We start from the raw sequence: 21,588 nt of genomic DNA, 5'->3' as shown, positions 1-21,588 counted from the left end.
ATTAAATATTTAAATTCATATTAAAATAGCTAAACCCAGCCAACAAAAAATAGGAACTTTATTCAAAATGCAACCAATAATCTAAAAAATGCTAAATATATAATTATCTTAAACAGGAGTAACCAAATGATTTTATTCGAACATTCGAAAAATTCCAAATGCAAAAGGTACAAAATTCCCACAAGTTCAAATTTGGGATTTTTTATTATCAGAATAAACGGAACTACTCAAAAGAGCCGCAGAATTACAAAAGGAGACTAATCCTAAAGGAAACTAACACCAAGGAGACATAGACTTAGTGAACAAGAGACGACCCAGAGAATATTGAAGAAATGAGTGAAGAGATAGACTTGAGAGACCAGTCCTCAGGTGAAGGAGCCAAATGACACTATTCGTTCAAGTGAAAGCTCTTAATTGCATCTGATAGCAAACAAACTTCAAAACGCCATGTCCGATAAGAGCTTCAGCCTCGGGTTTGGCGAGTGTTGTATGATTTGCAGTTTGGGCATTTCTGAGCCACCACATGGTACTTTACCTCCGATTTTTTCCCACAGTCGTTGCAGAGAATCTGCACCTGTTTTGTCACCGTCAACAAGACTTTTAGTTCTTGGTTCGAGGATAAGGTGTAACTAAGTAAGTAAGTTCATACTGACCATTCTGTTCTGGTATGGTTCTGGCATTGGTGTAGCCGCAATCTCCATGTCAAATTTCTCCCACACCTTTGACATGTCGCATACGGATTTTGAGCAAAGTGGGCACGCATATCTGCAGTCATAATTTAGAGTTGTCAGTTGATATATACAATAGCAACATTTGAAAATAGGACACAAGCCCCTGAGTTATTTATGTACTTACTGGTAATGATCTCTCATTTCCTCCAAGCACTTCTGATGGATTGTGTGTCCACATGGCAAAACCGTCACATCGTTCCGTGATTCAAACAGGAACTGGAAGGAAACCAGCCAAAACAGTTTTTGTTAACAAGGGACGCTCATGTTTACAGTGGAGAAGTAAAACAAAACTAACAATGAGCAATACCTCAAAGCAAATGGGGCAGTCGTGATGCATTGCTCCTTCAACACAAGGGTGGCTGTTCTTGAGGAGGATTGAATAACAACAGCCTGGTTTGAGAATCAGAGAGCTGGTTAGATTTCACAAATCAACAAATATAGCATTGCCCAATCTTGAAATTTGAGGTTATCTGATGCAGAAGATGGCTTACCACACTTGTAACAGTGAAAGAAATTTTCACGTCCTCCAATTCTGAAACAAAAGTAAGATTTTAGTTATGAACAAATTTATAGTGTGTGGAGTAAATCAAACATGTTGTATGTTAGCGAGGAGTCCAAGAATGTACCTGCAAATTCCACACCCATCGCAGTGGTACTGTTTTTTAGACGTCTGGAAACAAGATAGCAACATAATGGTTAACCAGCAACAATAAAAAAGCCTGGAAAAATCAAGGCCTAGTATGTAGCATGAGAAAAAGAAAATGGATACAACAAAAAAGCTTAGCAATAAGTTCTCCTCGGAAACTTACATCATCATCGAAGAGCTTGCAGACTTTACAGAAGTACTTCCCCATGCACACTCCACAATGGATACAAATTTGGCCCACCTGGTACCAGAGAACAAAGTTAAGAAAATGTCTGATTACTAAACGCAGCAAAAGTCCAGAGAAAGTATAAAAGTCAAAACAGACCTCTTGTTCAGTACCACAGAGTAAACAAATAACCTGTGACGAAGAAGATAGAGATCTTGTCAATAGGGAATCAAACACAACATAATAAACTCCGAGCAACTAAGATATATAGACTACTTTACCTGTTCAACTTGGTGGCGAGGAATATCATGCCTCTGCTTCTGATCTACATTTATGTTGTTCTGATTCAAAGACATGATTACAAGAGTCAGTATACAGATTTTGGAAAAAATAGCAGTTACAAAAGGCAGTTTCCTGAAATCTATAACTTGAAAAAAAGAACTCTACCTTCGCCTCATTATGACAGTGATGGCAACCAAAGATCTCATTACAGCAAGGAGCTCTAATGCAACACCTTCTCCTGTAATGTGGACATCTGAAAGCACATGGGGAAATTAATCCAAGAAACAAGCTCAATGCTTAGAATTTATAAATACCTACCCATGCTCCATTAGTCCTCTACCAAGGACTTTGTTTATTAATGACTCTGCTGTTACCCTTTCCAGAGTTGACGATTCAGAGTCTTCATTGATTGAATGAGGGTGCAAATTACTTGACATTTCACCCTTCTCTTGGTCAAACATCTGCGGTTGCTCAGCGAAATGGTTGAAATATACGTCTCCCATTACGAATTATCTGTCAGTGATATTGGCAGACACTGCTAGCTGGTGGAAAGCTTATGAAACCTGCAAGTAAGAATATATTTAGAAAATATATTCCTCATTTTGAAAACATTATCAGTCACCTGAAAATCCAGCAAAAAAACTCGATGAATTGTTGCTTCCATCTACATTGCACCACACCAATCCAATCAGCACCAAGACAATCCATTTTTGAAACAGCTCCAATCAGCTTTCTCCAAGAGGAACAATCACCAAAACAAGATCTACAAGTATCCTGTTAAACAACTAAAAACAGCCCTCTTGGTTGATGGAGCTTTCATAGAGAAATAAGAGCTTAGCACATTGAGTGCTCACACTTCAGTCCTTCAATCTTGGGAAATCTATCCAGTTTAAACCGGATATGCCCAACCTATCGTAAAAGCAAGGCAAACACCATCAAACAAGGTTTGGGACTGACATAAACATGGGAATAACCGGGTTTTAAAGAGATGGGTTAGTGTCCAAAGAGAATAGACCTACCTCCCACTGCCACTTTTCACCAATATTCTTGAGTCGACATACGAATCAGAAATTTCTTAAAGGAAACAAAATTCTGAAGGATACTCCTAGTTTATGGAACCCCATCTTTAAAGCTGGCCTGTTTTGTCTTGACCTAAATGGTAACCCCATAATCAAAGGAAATAAAATCTTCTGATGTTCACAAGATCCGCATGCTCGAGGGAGCAAAAACTTCATCAAGGACAACAACGAGATATGCTCTAAGGAAAGTCAATACGGGGACCATAGCTGAGATAAGCAGACTAGAAACAAAGGGAGCATTCATGCCGCCTTCTTCAAGAATAACTATGAGGACCCTCTATTATTCCACCTTAGATGAGATGACAAAACAAAGAGCACTCTCGGCCAAATCAGAGATGGTAAACAGATGATTAAAGATGTTTCATGATCAAGGGAAATGCTTAGGCAGAATGAAGATTGCACAAGTCAAGATTAAGGAAGAAATAGCGACTAAGTGGGATAGAAAAGAATCGTTTTTTTCCACTAGATCAACAACAAGGATGGTTTCTCAGTGACCTATATGTCTCATTCTCATGGATCCTTTCATTGGTAGACCAGAAGATACAAGAACCAAGCTCTCAGACTCACCTTGAATCTGACTTTTACTCTCCTGAAACAGCACCTAAAATCCCTCCTAAAGATACCAAAGACCCCACAAGAACTGCCCTGCAACCTCAAAAAGACTGCCTCATGGTCATGGATTTGATTCAATATAATGTCTTCCTTAACATCGTCTATATCTTCTGGAGAGATAATTAGGTCAAATTCAAGACTCTAGATTACGTACGGATCGTTTCTTCTTCTGAAATCTTCCAATTTTTCAAGAAACTAACCTAATCGATCAAACTAAAAGTGTACAAACAAAAATCAACCACACATTCAGAAACACAGACATTACCAAGAAAAAAAAAAAGCCAAAGAATGAAGAAGGATCTAAAATCTAAATCAATGAAACAACGTAAACAAGATAACGAACTTTCGATCCGACGATTCTTCACCGATCAGAATTTTCAGAGACGCTAAATTCTCCGGCGATAATTCTCGCGAGCTCCGAACCAAGAAATCTCCGATTGAAACTGACGACGAATAAAATCAACTTTTTTTTTCCAGGTGACGAAATTTTGAGTAAAGAAAAAAAACGCGTCTGGGTTTTTATAAAGGACGGAAAAATTTCCAGATACTTCGAATTTTGCTTGTTCTTAATTTGGGGAATGAAACGTCAACCAAATTATTTTTATTTAGTTGACAGCGAAATATCTAAAGACCAATATTTATTATTTCCATAATTACTAAGTTTAATTAATATCCCATTAATATTTCACCAAATGTTTATACAGATGTCACCAAATAATTTCAACTTTCCAAATGTCTGAGATCATATTTTCGATGAATGCCTTATTAGTTACCAAATTCTTAATCATACAATTAATTTATTTTTTGAAATATATTTTGCCTAAAGAATGCAATAAAGTTTTAAATATGGAAATATTTTACGTGTTGGACTTGATTAACTTGTTGCGGAGACACAGGTGTGTGTGACCTGGCAACTAAATGATTGGAAATATCTAATTTATAGTTTTGATTCTATGGAAATCTTTCATTAGTTTACTTACAAAAAGTTTTCGCTAAGAATCATCAATCTTATCTCTATGAATGATGTAGACAAGCTATCAATTTCTTCAATCCTTTCAATATTCAGAATAACACATTTTAGTCCAATGTCCAATCTTTAGAATTTTGACTCGAAAAATATCTAATCTCTACTGATATGCATTTTTTTTTCCGTCAAAATTTTGACTCGAACTAATATTCCAAAGGAAATAATAGGTACTGTTATAAACCATGTTCGGATGGACTCCATAACCGTGAGCCTTGACCACGTTCTAGAAGTTTCATGACACACTTCTAGAAGGCCCGTCCATAGTCGGCCCAAGGTTATAAGCGACCAAGGCAATTGGGGCATCCATAGAGGCGGTTTAGTCTTAGGCTTAGTGGGCTTTAGTGTTTCCTAGTTCAAGTGGGATTTGTCTCCCCTATTGTGTATATATATAAGTTGTAACCTCATTCATTAATCAATAAGAATCACGAGATTCATAACACGTTATCAGCACGACTTGCTCTTAACAAAACCCTAAAAGCCGCCGATCTCCGCCGCTCCATTAAAGCTCGTCCGCCGGCCGTTTGCTTGCTCCTTGCTCGGCGATCTCTTACAAGGTTCGTACGTTCGTGAAAAGCTTGATAACCGAGGTCTTTAGCTCCCGGTTCCAATCCGTACAACCCCAAAGGAGAAAGGTAACTTGACAAACCCTAAAGCTAAAGAACCCTAATCGAATTTGGACCTAACAAACAACTAAAACCCTAAAACGAATGGTTGATAAGTGTTTGCGATTTGATTGCTTGGTCCGATTGTTTGTTTGCTCGATTGCTTGACTTGTTTAGGTTGCTAGAAAGCTTGTTATTGCTTATCCTAAACTCGCAAATCGAAAACATCTTAACCTAGAATCCGAAACCCTAAAAGACATAAACCCTAAATTGAAAAACACTCTAATCGGATCAAAACCCTAAATTCTAAATCACGTTTGGTTGAGGTTACGCAAATTACATGGGTTACGCAAATTACATGGGTTACGCAAATTACATGGGTTACGCAAATTACTTGCTTAGGGCGTTTTTAGTTTGATTGTTTCTTTGATTGATTACATGCATAAGTTGTTAGAAACCCTAAAACTAAAATCGCATGAACCCTAGAAACCTTAGAAAAGATAATCCTAAAGAAAATAGTAAAACCCTAAAATCCTAATTAAAATAGGAAATCTTAAAACCCTCAAATCCTAATCAAAATAGGAAATCTTAAAACCCTAAAATCCTAATCAAAATAGGAAATCTTAAAAACCCTAAAATCCTAATTAAAATAGGAAATCTTAAAAACCCTAAAATCCTAATTAAAATAGGAAATCTTAAAACCCTAAAATCCTAATTAAAATAGGAAATATTAAAACCCTAAAATCCTAATTAAAATAGGAAAATCTTAAATCCTATTGTAAATAGGAAAATCCTTAATTCTATTCAAAATAGAAAATCTATAAATCCTAATTAAATTAGGAATTTCATAAATCCTATTCAAGATAGGAAAACCTTAAGAAATAGAAAATTTCCAAATCCTAAATAAAATAGGAAATCTTAAAAATCTAAAATCATAAGTGAAATAGGAAAATTAATCCTAGAGTAAAGAGAAAAGTAAATCCTAAAAGGAAAAGGAAAAGTTAATCCTAATTAAAAAGGAAATCTAATCGTAAGCAAAAGAGGAAATCTAATCCTAAGCAAAAGAGGAAAGTCAAATCCCTAAGTAAATCGATTCATGGTTCGGTCTCAAATACCGCATGACACTAACGATTACATGATTTTGACTCAAAACTTTTCATTGTAGATGTTGAATTACAACTTGTATTTTACTGCCCTAAATCTCTTAGGAGATAATTATTTAAAATGGGCAATGAATACTAAGATTATCCTAAAAGTCAAAAGGACTTGGTGAATGTATCTAATAAGGCAATAATGCCAAGAGAGAAAGATAGATACAAGGCAATATTAGCCACCATCTTATTGAGAGTCTCATAATCCAGGACTATAAGTCCGTGGATGAGTCTATTGCTAGATGAGCAAAATAATGACTTACTGATAAAAACAGTGAATTACGACCTCATAGATTAACCCCATTACCTGATGCCAATAAGGCCGCAGAGGATAAGAAATAATCCAAAGAATCTAACCACGTCTAAAGTAATAGACCACACGGCCGTAGCCGTAGTGGATGGAAAGAACGTGGTTGTGGCCACTATAACCACTATAACCGTGGATGTAGACCCAATTCCGACCGTGGTCGAGGGCGAGGACGATGTGGTATTTCCAAACCCATTTGGTATATAAAGATGGTGAACATGATCAAGATGATCTAATAGAGTATGAGACTTCTGATTGCCTAAAAGAATCAAGTTGATAAATCTGAGTTCGACATTAAAACCTCTATGTTTTCTTTGCATTTTATGTTTTCATTGATTGTTATTTCCTTGAATTTATTTTATATTATTTTATGTTTAAAACATGATTCTTGTCCATATAAGAAATGGCCGAGGACAAGAACATATTTATGGTGGATAGTGGAGCCACACAAAAGATAAAAGATATTTTCCTAAATCTCATAATGAAAAATACCAATATTAGCACTATAGCGGGTATAGCAAATCTTATTGAGGGCTACGGCCAAGCCCATATTCTATTACCAAATGGCACGCATTTTGAACTAAGCGATGCCTTATATTCACCCAGCTCAAAGAGGATCTTATTGAGTTTCAAAGAAATAAGATTGAATGGTTTCCATATTGAAACAAAGGGTGAAGGGAACAAATAATTCCTAAATATAATTGAGATCACCAAAGGACATAAGAAAGTCCTAGAGACTATACCCGCATCATCCACTGGTCTCTACTATGCTAAAATCAATATAATCGAAGCTAATATGGCAATGAAAGAGTCCAACGAAAAGTTCACTTTATGGCATGACCGGCTTGGCCATCCGGGTCATAGTATGATGCGTAAGCTTATGATAAATTCAAAGGGGCACACCCTAAAAGAAAAAAGAGTTATCCCTAAGAATCTCACGTGTGAAGCATGTGCACAAGGAAAACTCATTATAAGGCCATCACCGGCAAAGATAAATAAAGAGACATTAAATTTTCTGGAAAGGATACAAGGGGATATATGTGGACCAATACACCCACCATGTGGGACATTTAGATATTTCATGGTCCTCATTGATGCATAAACAAGATAGTCGCATGGTTCGATCTTAAATACCGCATGGACTAGTCTAAAATCGATTGTATGATTCGGTCTTAAATACCGCATGGCCCAGATCATAAGACTGAGAGCTCACTTTCCAGATTTTCCGCTTAAGACTATTCGTCTAGATAATGCCGGTGAATTCATGTCCCAAGCGTTTAATGACTACTGTATCTCCATGGGGGTAAGTGTGGAACATCTCGTGGCACATGTACATACTTAGAACGGATTAGCGGAATCCTTCATTAAACGAATTTAATTGATAGCTCGACCATTACTCATGAGGTCGAAGCTTCCAGTAGCCGCTTGGGGACATGCTGTTTTACATGCATCAGAGCTTATACGCATAAGGCCATCTAGTGAACATAAATATTCGCCATCCCAATTATTAACGGGTCATGAGCCAGACATATCCCATCTAAAGACATTCGGGTGTGCCGTATATGTACCGATTGCTCCACCAATCCGAATTTCCTACTATAGGTGGAGAGACGAACAAGTTGGTCAAAGAAATATCATAGAATCAAACATCCTTAAATTGGCAAGATCCTTGGACTCTGATGTGTGACTCAGAGGTCCATAAGATAATAAATTTGCAAAAGCTAGCTAATGAATTGCCAGATTCCTTTGATGACCCAAAGAGAGTTATAAAAGCGTACATACCAGCTTGTAATGCACCAGTACGTATTGATGTTCACAAGGAACACAATCAAGTTGCTACAGAGTCTAGACAACGTAAGAAATGTGGTAGACCAATAAGTTCCAATGATAAAAACCCTCAGAAATTAAAGAAAGGTGCAATAGGAATCTGAGGTTACTGAAACCATCCCAGACATGGAGATAAGGCCGGCCGGCTCTAAGGTACAGGTACCAAACAATGTAGCTTGGGACGCCAAGCTGCAAAGTGTTAAAGGTCCTGATAATAATTAATCTAAATCGATTATATCATGTCTGGAACATAATGGAACCCATAAGGAATGTCGACATAAGATGATTTATTTACATACAAGGTATCACTTGAATTTATGAATATAAATGAGGATCAAGAGCCCACGTCTATACTAGAGTGCACTCAAAGAAATGATTGATTAAAATGGTACAAGACCATAAAACGTGGAGCTAAGAATCATTAAAGAAAAGGGATGTGTTTGGTCCGACCTTAAGGACACCATCCAAGATAAAACCAGTAGGACACAAGTGGGTCTTTGTGAGGAAGAGAAATGAGAATAATGAAATCGTGAGATATAAGGCACGGCTTATAGCACAAGGATTCTCACAAAGACCGGGGATAGATTATGAAGAAACATACTCCCCTGTGGTGGATGCTAAGTATGGCTATATAAAGAAAAAGATTTGATTTGCGGCTAATGGATGTAATGCCTGCATATTTATATAAGTCCACTGGATAATATATATGAGATTACCAGAGGGTATTGAGCTCAAAGATAAGAAAGATTCTCGAGAATATCACTGCATAAGGCTGGACAAATCCTTTCATGGACTTAGACCAAATGGGCGTATGGAATGTTATAAATGATCCCATTAGTCCATGTATTTTCATAAAGAGGTTTGCAAACAAAGGATTTGTAATCATAGCAGTGTATATGAATAATTTAAACCTTTGGGAAATCGACCAAACAGTTAAGTATATCTAAAAGAAAGACCTATGCAATAATTAAGTTCTGTTTGAGATTACAACCTGAGTACATGAATAATGGAATCCTTGTGCATCAAAAGGCATATACTGAAAAGTACTCAAGGATATTTAATAAGGACCAGGCCCGCCCATTGACCAGGCCCAATGGTGGTGAGAAGCCTTGGATTGGATAGTGATCCATTCGGTCCAAAGAAGGACGAGGAAGAAGTTCTCGATCCTGAAGTGTCATACCTCAGTGCCACAGGAGCGTTAATGTACTTGGCTAGCCACACTAGACCAGACATATGTTTTGCCGTGAACCTCCTTTGTCTAAATTTAGTTCATGATCAACCCAAAGGCACTGGAAAGGTTTGAAGGAAGGTTTGGTTAAATTTTAAAGTTTATTCTTCCTACTTTGTTTATTTGGGTTTTATTCTATACTGATCTAACCAAAGAAGGTCTAGTTTGCTTTGGTTTAGTTTGTTTTGCTGATGCAGGTAAGATCAGATTATGGCATGGTCAATAAATAGGAACTACGTGTGGCTTGATCCCTTCCAAGGGTACGTAGGCAGCCTTCTTCAAGGCGTAACTACTACAACATCAAAGACCATCATATGTGAAGACAACGTAGCCATGTATCGCTCAGCTCAAGGACGGCTACATCAAGGGAGATCGGACAAAGCACATTCTACCAAAGTTCTTCTTCACGCATGACTTGCAAAGGGATGGAGAAGTTCGAGTGATACAAGTTCGGTCAAGTGACAACTCAGCCGACCTCTTCACAAAGGCATTACCAACATCGACGCTAAGGAAGCTCACGCGTCAAATTGGAATGCAAAGACTTAAGGACTTACAGGGATGACCAAATCAGGGGGAGTAATGCGTGTTGTACTCTTTTTTCTTAACTATGGTTTTGTCCCAAATGGGTTTTCCTAGTAAGGTTTTAATGAGGCAGCATCCCCCAAGCGCATTACTGAGATCCTTTGGCATCTACACGGTTATGTCATCCAAGGGGGAGTGTTATAAACCATGTTCGGATGGACTCCATAACCGTGGGCCTTGACCACGTTCTAGAAGGTCCATGACACACTTCTAGAAGGCCCGTCCATAGTCGGCCCAAGGTTATAAGCGACCAAGGCAATTGGGGCATCCATAGAGGCGGTTTAGTCTTAGGCTTAGTGGGCTTTAGTGTTTCCTAGTCCAAGTGGGATTTGTCTTCCCTATTGTGTATATATATAAGTTGTAACCTCATTCATTAATGGGTTGCCGGATTTTTCAGCCCCCAACTAGTTGCAAACTCAAGGAGTCCCCCTATACTTTTTCGTTCTTAAAAAATCACCAACAACTAACAATTTCCTTAATAAAACATCCTCAACTTTCAGATTCATCTTGATTAATACGCCTCCAATTGAACCGGCCATTAAACCAAGTTTAACCACAAATCCGCGTTTACTATACCGCGATTAGGATTACCCGCATAAGTACCCATGACCCGAGAGTTAAAACGACGTCGTTTTGACTCGTCTCTTTTTCTCAAAACAAAGCCAAAACGACGTTGTGTTCTCTATTCTCTCTATTTCTCAAAATCGCGAATTGGGGGTTTAGGGATTTCAAAATTAGGGTTCATCTTCATCAAGTCTTTGGTTTCTGAAATTGCAGCGATGAGCACCACGAGTTACTACTCATCCGCTTCAAGTCCATTGCATCGTTTTTCTTCTCTTGGTGTCCCGTCGAACTGCTGGTGTGGAGAGGGTATCATCACATTCACATCAAAAACGAAGGAGAATCCATACCGGAGATTCTACCGATGCGCGATTGGAATGATGGTATATTTTTCTATTTGGTTAAATTGTTGATTTGGAAAGACCATGGAGTATTGATCGGAGTTTATTTGTATAGAGGGAAAATGAGAATCACTTGTTCAAATGGGTTGATGAAGCTCTCTTAGAAGAAATTAGGATGGTCGAGGAGAAGTGTAAGTTAGTTGCAGAGGATGTCAATGCTTTGAGGATGGAAGTGATGGGTACTATGAAGCTCCAAAACGAAAACTTCAAGAAAATGGAGGAGAAAATGGAGGATGTGATGAGTAAGAAGATAGAAGGTGAAGTGAAGATCATGAAGGAGAATGTGGAGGAGCTGGGTCATGTTATGGCTAAGTCAGCTTTGAAGACAGTAGGTGTTGCTTCTGTTATTCTTTGCTCAATTGTATGGCTATGGGGAAGAGTGTAGGTCTTGAGACAATGTGTAATGACTTTGTGGTCGTTATGTCTCTGTTTTGTGTAATGATTTGTGCTTTAGCTTTGTGCTTTGTGTTTTGTAATGCCTTTGTGCTTTGTGTTTTGTAATGACTTTGTGCTTTAGCTTTGTGTTTTAGCTTTTGTAATGACTTTGTGCTTTAGCTTTTGTAATGACAAAATGACTTTGTGCTTTAGCTTTAGATTTGTGCTTTGTGTTCCTTTTGTAATGCTATGATAATGATGCAAGAATGCAGAATTAAACTTGAGGAACCATTGTTGTTAACATCTAAATAGAGACATAATGATCCGAGAATAACATCCAAAAGATCAACATCCAAAAGATCAACATCCATAACATACAAAAAGATACTAGGTGTTCTGATCTTACATATTCTAACCAAGACTAAAACCTACAACTACTAGTCCCACTGGTCCCATTGACTGCTTCTTTGTGTTAGGTTGAGTGTTTCGGGTCCCTGTGATCCTTCTTGATGATCCATAAGCTGTGAGGGCTGAGAGGTAGATACTTCTTGATTCTTTTTACCCTTTTTAGTCTTCTTCTCCTTAGGTGCTTGTGAAGATCCAGCAGCCTACAACAGAAAGATAAACATGTTTAAACATCTTTCTCATTCAAACAGACACATTAGAAAAATATAAGGGATATACCTCTTCTTGATTCTTTGTCTTCTTACTATTCTTCTCCTTAGGGAATTTTTTACAGCCAGCTGCATTATGTCCAGCTTCCTTACATGATCTACAATGAATTGTAATCCCTTTCCTTCCTAGCTTGAGTACTTCAGGTTCACCCGGATTCTTCTTTTTCTTTGGTGACTCATGTTTACCCTTGATCCGATTATAATTCTTCTTCTCTCCTTTCTTTCTACCAGGTGGAACAGGAGCTTCTGGTGCGGTTATTAGGACATAACCAGTAGGCCAGTACATTTGGCCTCTAACAGGTTCAGGAGCTGTATCATAAATCTCTGCCCAAGTTGTTGTATTGAACATTGGTACAACATAATCTTCAACAGCCTTCTCTGCATGCATGATTGCTGCATAAGCATGTTCACATGGAATCCTAGTGACTTGCCACTTGCAGCATGAGCAATCCCATTCTTCAGTCGTCAAGTTCACAGAATTAGAATTACCATCTACCCAAACCTCATACTTGCCATGTGTTCCTTTTGTAACTTCACATCTGATAGCATCCTCCTCCTCCTCAGCTAGAATGTCTGATACATACTCGGAAACCTTTTTCTTCCATCTCTCAACCTTTATCTTCCTCTTACTAATGCGTGCCATAGCTTGTCTTCTTATTGTTTCCATCATTGGAACCAATGCCTTGGCTCTAGCTTGGACAATTGTGGCGTTAAAAGACTCTGTTGCATTGTTGTCCACATCCTCACAACAACTGCCTAGCCTAAACCAAGCTCTACACCAAGTCTTTGGATCCTCATGCATGACATCTTCATACAAAGCAAGATCATAAGCTCTCAGCTTATTCAAGTTAACTCGATATTGGGCATCACTGTAACTCCAAGCCAAATTCCATACATGCTTCTTCAACTCATCTTTATTTGCATGTCTCTTCTTCAGGTTTTCAACAATATGCTTCACACAAGGCCTGTGTTCAGCATTTGGCAAGACATTCTTAACAGCACTAATAATTCCCTACAACAGATACAAAATACATATAAGCACAACCACATACATTCAAAAACACAAAAGAAACCTACTTTTACTAACACATACCTTGCAGCGATCTGATATAACTACATAATCACTGCCATCCTTCAAGTTCAAGTCTTGCTTCAGGAGATTCAAGAACCAAAGCCAATTATCAGCATTCTCAGATTGAACAGTTGCCCATGCCACATGGTATATCTGATTGTTTGCATCATGACCAATATCAGTAAAGAGACAACCTTTAACAGCATGCTTCAAAAAGGTTCCATTTATCCCAATGAGTGGCCTGCAATAGTAGAATGCATTCTTCATTGCTCCAAGACACTCATAGATCCGGTTGAAGACATGGTTCCCTTTGGCATCAGTAATTGTATCAACAATGGCAGTTGATCCCTTATTTGTGCTATTGATTTCAGCAACATACCCTCGAAGGTGAGCAAACTGTTGCTCATATTCTTCTTTCAGCCACTTCAGAGCTAGACACCTCCCTGTCTGAACTTGTCCTATACTACTACACAACTTCCACTGCTCTTTGATATGCCTCTGAATGTCAAGAGGTATGTACTTAGGCTGCAATCTCAACTTGTCCATAAACAATCTTGCAATCACTCGGCTCTTCAGCAGCCTACATTTGCCATTAGGAGTACAGCTATGATCCAAACATTTGGTCACCAAAACCCACAATTGCCTTGTCCGATTGTAGGAGCAGTAGACATACCAGTCACAACCCTTCTTCTGAGCACACCTAAAGCTTATTTTATCCTTCTCCCACCTATTTTGCTTAATGTTTAGTCTATTCTTCATTGCATAATGCAACATAAACTCCTTAAACTCAAAACCAGTGAAGAATGTTCTTCCTATAGCTAACTTATCATCAGATACTAACCTAATCTTCCTATCTCTAGTGACCACATGATCCTCATCTTCATTAACACTCTCTGGAATTACACCACGACGAATCTGAAACTCATCAAACCAATTTGCCACTGCTTCTTCTATTTCGAACTCAAACCTCTCCATTATGTCTTCTTCACGCAGATCTTTCTTCTCTTTTCCCCTCGGTTTCTTCTCTCTTTGCCCTTCTTCACCTTCCTCATCTTCCTGTCGTGGTCTCTTCCTTCGGATTTCATCTCTGTCACCCTCTCCATCATTCTCACGGTTTCTGTCGTTGTTGTCACCTCCGCCGTCTTTCTCACTCTCACTGTCGGAGTCGGAGTCGTCTCCTCCAGCACTATCGTCATCGCCATCTCCCTCATCTCCGCTTTCAATTCCACTGTCAACCACATCACTCTCACTCTCTGGAGGCACGAAATCAGGATCATCAGGATCACTTTGATACACTAATTCCTTCCACGGCCTATACTCCGATGTATCCCCAACCCAATCAGACATAATTTCAAACCTTAACCCAGAAATCGCAAATCCCCTTTCCCTTTCTCTCAAGAACCCTAATTTTGAAATCCCTAAACCCCCAATTCGCGATTTTGAGAAATAGAGAGAATAGAGAACACGACGTCATTTTGGCTTTGTTTTGAGAAAAAGATACGAGTCAAAACGACGTCGTTTTAACTTTCGGGTCATGGATACTTATGCGGGTAATCCTAATCGCGGTATAGTAAACGCGGATTTGTGGTTAAACCCGGTTTAATGGCCGGTTCAATTGGAGGCGTATTAATCAAGATGAATCTGAAAGTTGAGGATGTTTTATTAAGGAAATTGTTAGTTGTTGGTGATTTTTTAAGAGCGAAAAAAGTATAGGGGGATCCTTGAGTTTGCAACTAGTTGGGGGCTGAAAAATCCGGCAACCCTTCATTAATCAATAAGAATCACGAGATTCATAACAGGTACAAGAAATAAAATAAAAGAGAATATGCCATAAAGATGTCAAAACCTAAAAGAAAAAAAAAAAAAAAAGAGAGAAAAATTTACTGATCAGAGTATGAGACATGTCATTCATACGCACTTGGTAGTATCATGTGGTAGATCCAACTTTGAGAAATATTGTGTAGGGGTGAAAAAAGTGCAAAACATTATCTACAAAAATAAAGTTAAACTAGGATCGGACCCGCGGTCCACCGCGGGAGAATATTGGTTTACATACGTTGCGTTTAATATTGTGTATGTTTTTTAGTAGAACGAATCGTGTAGTATACTTATAAATATTCATAATAACGAATTGTAGAAAAAATGTAAAATTGTTTATAAATATACCCATCGTATTAATTATGATTTACAAAATAGAATTTTGTGTTTTAAAATTCTAAAATTAGACGATTCATGGGAATTAGAGCAGTCAAAAACCGCGGGTCGAGCCCACATCATCTCACTATGGGGCAGATTTGGGAAAATATATTAAACCCGCAAATAAGCGGGCCACATGGATTAATTCGCAGTGGATCATAGGTTTAATCGGTTTTCATCCGCGGGTTGGTGGATCAGCCCGTATATTAGTATTTATTGATAAAATTATAATTTATTCAACATGTGGTAATTTAAACAAACTTTTTATAGTATTTTGATTTATTTATTTATTTTAGTAGTATTTTAAATTTTGGTTACTTTAAAATTATTTAAACAAAATTCATGGACAATCCCGCAAATCCGCATACATTCGCGGGACGGGTTTGTATTTCATATATGCTACCCGCGGGTCGTGCGGAACGACTAACTACAAGTCAAAATATTTTTTGTCTATCGCAAAACGGACTTAACGGGACGAATCAACTCGCTTTGATAGTTCTAATGGGAATATTATTTAGTCATACAACAAAATGAAGTTTGGACATAGTAATAATAGAATATGTATTTTATTTGTTAGATGAGAGATTGAAAGATGAAGTATAATGATTAAAAATTAATTATTATTTTTCATGATTCACAAAATTTAATAAATACTTATCATTTTGTTGAATAATTCTAAAATCATATTCAAGAAATCTTTATAAATTGAAAATTAAACTTCTTTGGTAAGCTATAGGTATGAAAATATCATAATTTCGATTTAATCTAATTAAATTAAAATTAGTTACATGGATTTTATATCTATTTAATTTACACGACCAAAATAAAAATATCTATTTAATTTACATGACCAAAATAAAAATATCAATTTAATTTATAAAACAGATGGGTTATTTGTGATAAATTTTCTAGAAATCTTTAGAAGCAAGTAAAATATCTTTCAATTAATGATAATTGGCTAAAATGAACGAAATTAATGACAAAAACGTTGATTGTTATGGAATTAGTCCCAAAAATATATGAACAAATTTATTATACGTAATTAATGTATAATATTGTTTGGAATATGCTATTATTATTATTTACCATAAGTACAATCAGATTTTATTTGATTTCTATAAATATTTTATTTTATTTTGATTTTTTATTATTAATTCGAATTTATATTCCAAAAAAATCTCAAAGATCCGATTTCAGAATTTCGGGTCAATTTTCTGATTTTAACCCGACCCATTTTCATTTGTACTTCTCTTTTAATAGTATAGAGATGGTTGTCCTAATAAAGTTATCAAAAATAAGTTAAGATCAAAGCAACTCATACTTGGATCAAAACTTGTGAAAATTTTATTTTCTAAAAAAACGAATTGCACTTGAATCATTTATTTTAGGGGTTAGTGTTCAATCTACATGTGGTTTAACAAAAGAAAAATAATTGAACCACGACATTTAAACCTCATTTCACATAAACAACTACCTCATGCATAAATTCATTTTCTTGTGAAAGGTAACAGAATGCATATCAAATAGTTTAATTAACCACACTGACTCGTTGATCCGTGCCAGATGGTTGCTACATTTGTTCTTATTAATGAATATGAAAAAACAGAGACCAAAAAATTATATAAAAGTTAAAGTTAAACAAACACACACACATGCAATCTAAAAAAAGAGACAAATTCTCTACACTTTGGTGTCCTAAAAAATTTCAGCTTTGTTGTCTCCACTTGTAACTTTTGGTTCCCACTAGATATATCTCATCTGGCATTTACTTTCGACACTAAATAATCTCATTCTCATCAACACTTGCGCTTTCTAGTTTTCTACACATAGATAGATCAGTTCATAGACGGCGCCGGTGACAATGGTGGTGGAGGCGGTGAGTATATCGGCGGCGGACATGGTCTAGCCGGAGGCGGTGGTGACAATGGTGGTTGAGTAGGAGATGGCGCCGGTGCCAATGGTTGCGAAGACGGTGATATTTGAGACGGAGGAGGAGGAGAAAAACACGAAGAGACAGGACTACACTTAAAAGAGTCACAATCTACAGGTTTCGACAAAAACATCTTACACTCCATCATCGATCTTTGGTCTCTCTCGTCTTTGAGACAATTCATAGTATAATTATAATTCTCTAGATAACGACACGTGGCTGGTTCTCCGGTGAAATAGTTAGACCCGTATCTAAACTCTCTTAGCTTCTCAAGCGAACATAACTCCTCCGGTATTAAACCGGAGAGCATGTTACGTTCAACGTTCAACACCTCAAGATTCTCCATCTGACCCATCGACTTTGGTAACTCTCCGACCAACCAGTTATAACTAACGTCCAAAACGGTGACGTTTTGAAGTAAACCCATGTCATTAGGTAGACAAGATTGTAAACCGTTATCCATTAGGATGATCTCGTTTAGAGTCTTACCCATTTTACCGAAACTCGTCGGTATACATCCTTCAAACCGGTTTGATGCTAGAACTAGAACCGATACCGGAGAATTCCCCATGTTAACCGGGATTTTATTAACGAACCGGTTACTATTCAGGAACAGAGCGTCTAGTTCTTTATCAAACAGAGATTCTGGTAATTGACCTTCAAACTCGTTGTACCGGAGATCAAGATACTTTAATTTCGGTAAACCGATTACCACTTCCGGGAATTTACCAGCGAACCGGTTATTACTTAAATCGAGTTCGAAAAGGAGACTCAACTGCGAAAACCCGACCGGGAGAGTACCACAAAACCGGTTCGAGTTAACGTGAAACAGAGCAATATCGGTTAAGAGGCCAAGCTCTTCAGGGAGGTGACCAGCGATATCTCCATGGTTTAGATCAACGCCGGAGACAGTTTTAACCAAAGGGTCGTCGAGAGATGATGAGCATACTACACCGTTGTAGTCGCACACACGTGATCCGAACCAGTTAGCCGTTAGATTCCACGGGTCAGAGATCATGGTACGTTTCCACGCTTGTAACGCCACGTAAGCTCTTTCGAGCCGTACGTTTTCGAAGATTAGGTACGGAGGTATGGTTATAGGGTCGTCTCGGGTGTACAAAAGTTGCCGGGAACCACCACGAGCCACGGCGGCGGAGATGTAGAGTAAGACGACGGTGGTGAATGATAATAACGTCGGTTGATAAATCCTCATCACACTCAAATGGAGTTTTGTGTTTTTGTTAATCACTCTTCTTCTTCTTCTTCTTTTATTATTTTTTTGGTTTTCTTTGAGATTTGAATCTGTAAAGAGAGAGAGAGAGAGAGAGATTAGCAGTGAAAGGTAGTGATTCTTATTATTAGATGTGAGTGTAGAATAAAACATTTGTATCGCTATTTTTAGTAGATTATGTAAAACTGTTTTTTCCATTACAGCATTGTGGATTTGTGGTTGACCGAGAATGTCTAAAAACTGTAATGTTTTTTCTTTGTCATTTACAATTTTATTACAATGACACGACGATGAATAAGTAAAAAACACGTATAGTTTTAGGGAGAAAAGACCACCTATTATTATTTTGTAAATTAAGATTTATTTTGAATTGACTTGGCAAATTTGAAATGAAATTGTCCCACTAGTTTAGCGTCTGAGATTATGCTAATAGAACATTAGTATGTGGTGATGCTAGCTTTTAGGGGTGATCTTAGGGGGTTTGTTTGTTTGTTACTAAGTTACTTACTATCTTGTACAACTTACTTTTTCATTGTCAACCTTACTATTATGTTAAGTTAAACGAAATGTCTGCTAAACCAAATCGGAGGATGATCACAACTTACAAAACAGGAGTCACCATAACATGATATTAGCATTACGAAACAAACAATATAATCAACATTAAATTGGAAAAGATCTATTTAATTTGCGCTTTTAGTCCATAAATACTTTGAGTTAATGTTAATGATCCATCTAAGTATGTATTTTTTATTCCAAACATCCGTGTGGATCGATCATGTGATTAAAAATCTATTTGTTTAACGTTTATGATTGTATTTTAAAATATCTTATACATAGCCTATGTATACACTGATTTGACTGTTTTGATTTATTTTATTTTTTTTAGTCAAAAGGAATAAGTCTAACGTAACGGATGGAAGCTTAAACCCTTGCTTTGCAGGTCCTCTTGTGTTTGTGCTCAGCAGGAAACAACACAGTTGGCAGCATAAGTTGATACTCCTCAACTGTGAGAGGAAGGAGCGCATGGAATAGGTATGAACTACCCAACGAGGATGTGGTCAAAAGTATCAACTAAACATGGTAATTATGTGACATGATGTTTACGGCCGGAATTGTCCATTTACTTGTGTGCTCTTAACTTAATGTTTGTTATCTTCTGCCATGTAACTTTGTTGTTTTTGACTAAAGAATTTTGCCGCTTCTCTCTGGTGTGGCTGTATCTGAGGTTCTGATATTTTTCCAATATTTTGCCGCTTCTCTCTGGTGTTTCTGATGAACACTACTTGTTTATTATATCTGGCCCGGATGGAATCTAAGCTCTTATATTGCTCCCACCTAAATCGGAGTCTTGGTAAGTCATAGCGTACTTACAACCTCCTCCTTTCCTAGCTATTTGTTGTATACCTAGGCTACAACATAAATATCACCTATTCTGAAGTATATATACAATGATGATCTGAATGAACTCAAACATAAGAAAAAAAGACCCATGTAGTCTTCATTTAAGAATATTACTTTGTAAAAAATCTTCAATTGTTTGCTTGCTTCATAGGTATAATTGTGAATGGGAAATGTTGTTTCAAATTGTGTTTTCATCGTGGATTAATTTGATGCAATAGTTTAGCTGACATAAAGGTAAATAAATGTCTAGGTATCCTGGGATCGTGGAAGACTCTCTTCTGAAAAAGTTGGCAAAGTATCAAATGTTGACTCACCGGGAATATTTCTCCCTAATAGCTAATGATAATAACAATCACTATTTTATTTTACTTTTGTTTTTGTTGATTTCATTATTGAATTTCTTATTAAAAATAAAAATTGAGATCAAATTGGAGGTAAACGTAAAAAATCCAAGACCAGACCAGCTAATATAAAAAAAACTGAAACAATAAAATAAAACCAGACCACTTGTCACGTCATGTACTCTGGTTCGGTTGGGGTTCAACTCCTATCAAAGGTCAGCTCTTCCAGGATAGCGAGGGAAGGGAATAACGTCTCTAATATTGTCCATTCCTGTAGCGAAGAGAAGCATACGCTCCAAGCCGAGTCCGAATCCAGAATGCTTCACTGTTCCATGACGTCTCAAGTCAATGTACCACTCGTATTGCTTAATTGGTAGACCCATCTCCTCCATTCTGTAGACCAGATTTTGCTTCATGAGAGATATCAAATAACCAAAATTAAACAGATTGGTTTCACTTTCACAAACCTTTCCATGAGGACGTCCATCCGTTCTTCCCTTTGGCTTCCACCAATGAGTTCTCCTGTAGAACTTTGAACTCTCAAAGTGTTTAAGGATCGGACAACACAGATTTTACTCTGTTTTGTCTTACCTCTCTGTTTTGTATAACGTAAAACCACACACTTTTATTAGATATATAAACTGTATTTATAGTTTTACATGACACACTTTGACTAAGGGACACGTCTCTACAAGACAACCCAATGTAGAGACACATACATACACGTGTAACTGTTTTGCAGTTAACGATTCTATTCGTATCTCTTCGGTGTGTAATACGAATAGTTTATACATAACAAAACTCAGTTACTTAACTCTATAATATAAGACTCTAAATAAAACTACCATGAAGACTTGATCACGACCAACACTCCTCCTTGATCATGGCTTCATCTTCACGCCTAGCTCTTCTCGTAGAGACTCAAACCTTAACGTGTTTAACGGTTTGGTTAAGATATCAGCGACTTGAAACTCTCCTGGACAATGTTCAAGCTTGATTTTTCCTTCTTGCTCAGCTTCTCTTACGAAATGATACTTGATGTCGATGTGCTTTGTTTGACGATGTTGAACTGGATTCTTTCCTATAGCAATTGCAGATTTGTTATCACAGAGAATCCTTGTACCTTTTTCAGTCTTGAATCCGATTTCATTCACTAGCCTTTG

General features: G+C 37.3%; 3 protein-coding genes across 3 annotated transcripts; 1 reads left to right on the top strand and 2 right to left on the bottom strand.

Moving 5' to 3' along the window:
• Positions 1-103: 103 nt before the first annotated feature.
• Positions 104-4,028, bottom strand: LOC9308242 (E3 ubiquitin-protein ligase MIEL1). Its single transcript, XM_021022211.1, has 12 exons — positions 2,845-4,028; positions 2,144-2,734; positions 1,991-2,078; positions 1,825-1,884; positions 1,703-1,735; positions 1,541-1,618; positions 1,358-1,401; positions 1,223-1,263; positions 1,039-1,121; positions 856-947; positions 654-765; positions 104-574 (listed from the first exon to the last, which is right to left on the bottom strand). The coding sequence occupies exons 2-12, from the start codon at positions 2,326-2,328 to the stop codon at positions 464-466; spliced, it is 927 nt and encodes a 308-aa protein (XP_020877870.1). The 5' UTR covers positions 2,329-2,734; positions 2,845-4,028; the 3' UTR covers positions 104-463.
• Positions 4,029-11,178: 7,150 nt separating this feature from the next.
• LOC110227129 (uncharacterized protein At4g04775-like) lies at positions 11,179-11,587 on the top strand. The gene is made up of 2 exons (XM_021020453.1): positions 11,179-11,184; positions 11,258-11,587. The coding sequence occupies exons 1-2, from the start codon at positions 11,179-11,181 to the stop codon at positions 11,585-11,587; spliced, it is 336 nt and encodes a 111-aa protein (XP_020876112.1).
• Positions 11,588-17,086: 5,499 nt separating this feature from the next.
• Positions 17,087-19,227, bottom strand: LOC9308241 (leucine-rich repeat extensin-like protein 7). The gene has a single exon (XM_002872126.2). The coding sequence runs from the start codon at positions 18,876-18,878 to the stop codon at positions 17,355-17,357; it is 1,524 nt and encodes a 507-aa protein (XP_002872172.2). The 5' UTR covers positions 18,879-19,227; the 3' UTR covers positions 17,087-17,354.
• Positions 19,228-21,588: the final 2,361 nt, after the last annotated feature.

The sequence above is a fragment of the Arabidopsis lyrata genome (assembly GCF_000004255.2).
Source record: "Arabidopsis lyrata subsp. lyrata unplaced genomic scaffold ARALYscaffold_6, whole genome shotgun sequence".
NCBI classification, from domain to species: domain Eukaryota; kingdom Viridiplantae; phylum Streptophyta; class Magnoliopsida; order Brassicales; family Brassicaceae; genus Arabidopsis; species Arabidopsis lyrata.
The sequence above is the reverse complement of the archived record's forward strand: the minus strand, read 5'-3'. Positions and strand labels throughout refer to the sequence as shown.